This window comes from Numida meleagris, chromosome 1 (assembly GCF_002078875.1).
Source record: "Numida meleagris isolate 19003 breed g44 Domestic line chromosome 1, NumMel1.0, whole genome shotgun sequence".
NCBI classification, from domain to species: Eukaryota; Metazoa; Chordata; class Aves; order Galliformes; family Numididae; genus Numida; species Numida meleagris.
Window position 1 is genome coordinate 137,647,181 of NC_034409.1, and position 3,695 is coordinate 137,650,875.

Here is a 3,695-nt window from a genome sequence, read left to right on the forward strand (position 1 = left end):
GGGCTACGTGAGCGCCTCGCCCTCGGGCTACGGCGCGCTGCCCTACGGCTCGCAGCCCCACCAGAACTCGGCGGCCGCGGCGGCGGCGGCGGCGGCGGCGGCGGCCGCCTCGTCGGGCGCGCTGGGAGCGCTGGGCTCGCTCGTCAAGTCGGAGCCCAGCGTGAGCCCGCCCGTCACCTCGCACTCGCGGGCCCCGTGCCCCGGGGACCTGCGGGAGATGATCAGTATGTACTTACCGGGCGGCGAGGGAGGCGACCCGGCGGCCGCCGCCGCCCAGAGCCGCCTGCACTCCCTGCCCCAGCACTACCAGAGCGCCAGCACGGGGGTCAACGGCACCGTCCCCTTGACGCACATCTGAGCGGCCTCGGAGCGGCCCCGGAGCGGCGCGGAGGGCCCCGGCCCGGGCCCCGCAGGACTGCGGCCCCGCCGCCGCCCCGCGCCCGCCGCCCCCCTTCGTTTTTGCCTTTCATTCCGCTCCTTCCCGCCCTCCCCCTCCCGCCTTCCTTTTTTTTGTTTGTTTTGTTTTTCTTTTCTTTCTTTTTGTACAGAAATGTTTTGATGTTCTTGTAATAATAATAAATAATAATAATAATAATAACGAGAGAGAAAAAAGGTAACGGTGGCTTTACTGACCTTTTTTTTTTTTTAGGAGGACCAGATCCCGGGGCTAGTTTTAGACTGAACTTCTGTGTTTTATCGAGACTTTTTGTACAGTATTTATCATTCACCCCAGAGACACAGAGCGTTTATTTGCAAAAGAGGAGAGAGAGAGAGAGAGAGGATAATAATAATAATAAAAGACGGCGACGAAAAGACAAAACCATCGCCGCTGACACCCAAAGTTCGGGCGGTGCCAACTTTCGGGCCGCGCGGAGCCGCCGCGCTTCGTCCCGCACCGCCTCGCTGCAAACGGAGCCGACGGGGAGCGGGGCTCGTTCGTTCCTCGCACATCCAAAAACAGCGCCACAAGTTTCTGTAGATGTTCTCGCGCTTTTGTTTTGGTTGGGTGATTTCCGTTGGTTTATTTATACAAGTTTTGGTTGTTTGGTTTTTTTTTTTCCCTTTCTTCCTGAGGCTGCAATGTTTGTTTGAATTTTTATTTTTTTTTCCTAGGTTTTGTAAAACTTCACTTTATCTGCATCGTTTCTGTTTGTTTTCCTTTTTCCCCCCCTACTTTTTTTAAGTTTTTTTGTATCATTTCGTGTAAATGCATTGTGAAATAATTTTTATCTAGGCGTGACGAGGGAACCCAGACTGTACATAGTTTACTAAAAAGCCTTTCTGCTAAACAGAAACCCGAAGGATGCGTTCCATTTTGAGTTAAATAAATTGCAAAGCGGAAAAAGTCACCTGTTCTATTTTTTTAAGGAATTAAAAAAAAAAAAAAAAAAGCAATGTTTCCCACGGTGTGGCTGAAAAATACGGCCGGGAAAGCTGAAAAGCGGGGAGCGAGACGGAAAGCGGAGTTGCGGACCGAGCGGAGCAGAGCCCCGTGGCGATGCCGACGCTCCCAGGGCACGGAGCGCGTTTCTAGGGCTCTGCTCCTCCCGCCCGTTCCGAGCCCGGCACGGAGCTCCACGGGGCCGCAGCGCTGATAGCGCGGAGGAACGCAGCGCCCGGAGCATCCCCCGGCGGAAGGCTGCCCCGGGTGCGGGAGCGGCTCTTTGGAGCGCGTTTGTCGGGGCTCGGTGACTGCTGCCCGGGCTGTCGGGCTGTGCCGGGCGGTGCGGTGCGCTTCTAAGTTTGTGTAAACTTCGTCTGATGGCACTGACAGCACTGAGAGCTGAGTTTGATGTCATTCCTTGGGGAATAAATGTGTGAAATGAATCGTAGCGTGCTTAAAGGAAAGGAGAAACGGTGATTTTGTCACGCGGGGCGGATGCGCGGCCGCACCGGGCTGAAACCGCGTCTTAATGAAGACAAATGAGTGTTGCGTTCGTCCGGAACCGGGAGACTTTCGCTGGTTGATGGGAGCCGTTTCGGTCCGTGTTGTATCTGGCCGTGGTGCATGCGGAACTCCTCGGAGTCACTTCGATAATTTTGTTAAATGCCAAATTTCCATAGCCGTCCATTGACTTCCAGCTAAGTAATAAGCTTCTCTTCCCCACCCCCCACCCCCCACTTCCCCTTTCTCATATTTATTTTCCTTTAACTCGGAGCTTTTATCACGGCAGATGTGAAGGGAGGCGGTCGGCGCCCACACACCGCAGGAACCCGCAGCCACGCGTGACCCCGCGCCATGTCACTACGTACCCTTCGGCCACGCACCTGTTGCGCCGTTCCCCGAAGCGCATTACGCTCAGTGCGGGACCTCATGCGCGGGGGGTGCGTGTGCTCGGCGCGGGGCCGCGCTCCGGGGCTCTGAGCTGCTGCAATCTGCGCTGCCCGACAGAGAGGGAGAGAAAGGCTGTGCAGCTGAGTGCGGGTGGTGGAAGCGCTGGGGAGGTCGAGGGGAAGAAGGAAACGAGCGTTTGCGCGTTTCCAAACAACCAGAGGGCTGCAGGAAGGGCTTGACGGAGGAATAGCACGAAACTCAGCACGGAACTTTACACGAGCTCATTTTAACGCGTCTTTCTTCCTCTCCCCGCAATTTAGCGCTCTGCCTCGCCTCCTGGCTTACCCGCACCGCTGCCCCAATCTCGGCCGAATGCAAAGAAACTTTGGATGTGCTCAGCGCGCATTGCAAAAGAGTGCCATCCTCTCTGCTAACGTCAAAAACAAACAACCCCCCCCCCCCAAAAAACGTTAGAATCTATTCCCGCGGCTTATTTATTGGCTGTTTGGTGTAATTGGAGTTAAACTTCCGACTTGGGCGTCCCAACAAAGTTGGAACACCTTGGCCATGCAGAGGAAGTGGCTTTCGGTAAGGTGAAACAGTTCAGCCCTCGGGCTTCTGCCGTGCGGGTTGTATGGAAGGGAATAATTGAACATGCAAAACTAAGAATAGGTCTGAACGACGTCTGGTTGAAGTACATTAGGTCTAAAAATTGTATGAAATGTTCCCCCTATAACATGATTGACAGAGCTATTATCATCACGTATAAGGAAGAATTTTAAAAAAAAAATTCATCTCGTGTTCAGCACAATGCAAATCGGGCTCTGAGGCGGAGGGCCGAGGGCTGCTCTGAGACCGGGCCTGAGGTCAGCACCCCGTGGCCCCCGCGCTCCGCCCCTGGCTTTGCGGGGCCTCTCCCCCGGGGGGGCGGGAGCGGAGGGGCCGGGGGGCACCGCGTGGTAACGGCTCCGAACTTGGAGCCAAATCGCAAACTTGGCCTCAACTCCGCTGCTTCAACTCCAACTATTCTTTCTCTTTTTTTTTTTTCTTTCTTTCTTTCTTCCTTTCTTTTTTGCTTTTTTCCCCCTCCTCTTTCTCTGCTTCCCTCCTGTTTCCGTGGGACGGTTCCTCTCTGCCCATGGCTCTGCAGCCCTGCACCTCTTGGAGCCCCGCACTGCCCCGCGTCCCGGCTCCTCCCTCCCAGCTGTGCCAGCTGCGGGCAGCGTCGGGCCGCGGGCACAGGGGGGCCCGACGGGGCTGCAGCTTTCTGCATCGTGAGCAAACCGCCACAGGAATAAAGAAAAAAAAAAAAGAAAAAAAAAGAAAAAAAAAAAGAAAAGAAAAAAAATGACGAAAACCAAACCAAAACCACACAAACCACGGAGCTGGGCTCCCATCCTCTCCCGAGCACTTTCCCAGA

At 55.1% G+C, this 3,695-nt stretch overlaps 1 protein-coding gene across 1 annotated transcript in view; it reads left to right on the forward strand.

Moving 5' to 3' along the window:
* The window catches only part of SOX1 (SRY-box 1), a 2,098-nt gene extending 1,740 nt beyond the window's left edge, over window positions 1-358 (forward strand). Inside the window, exon 2 of the mRNA XM_021401839.1 lies at window positions 13-358. Within this exon, the coding sequence (XP_021257514.1) occupies window positions 13-358 (346 nt within the window). The remainder of the gene's footprint in view (window positions 1-12) is intronic.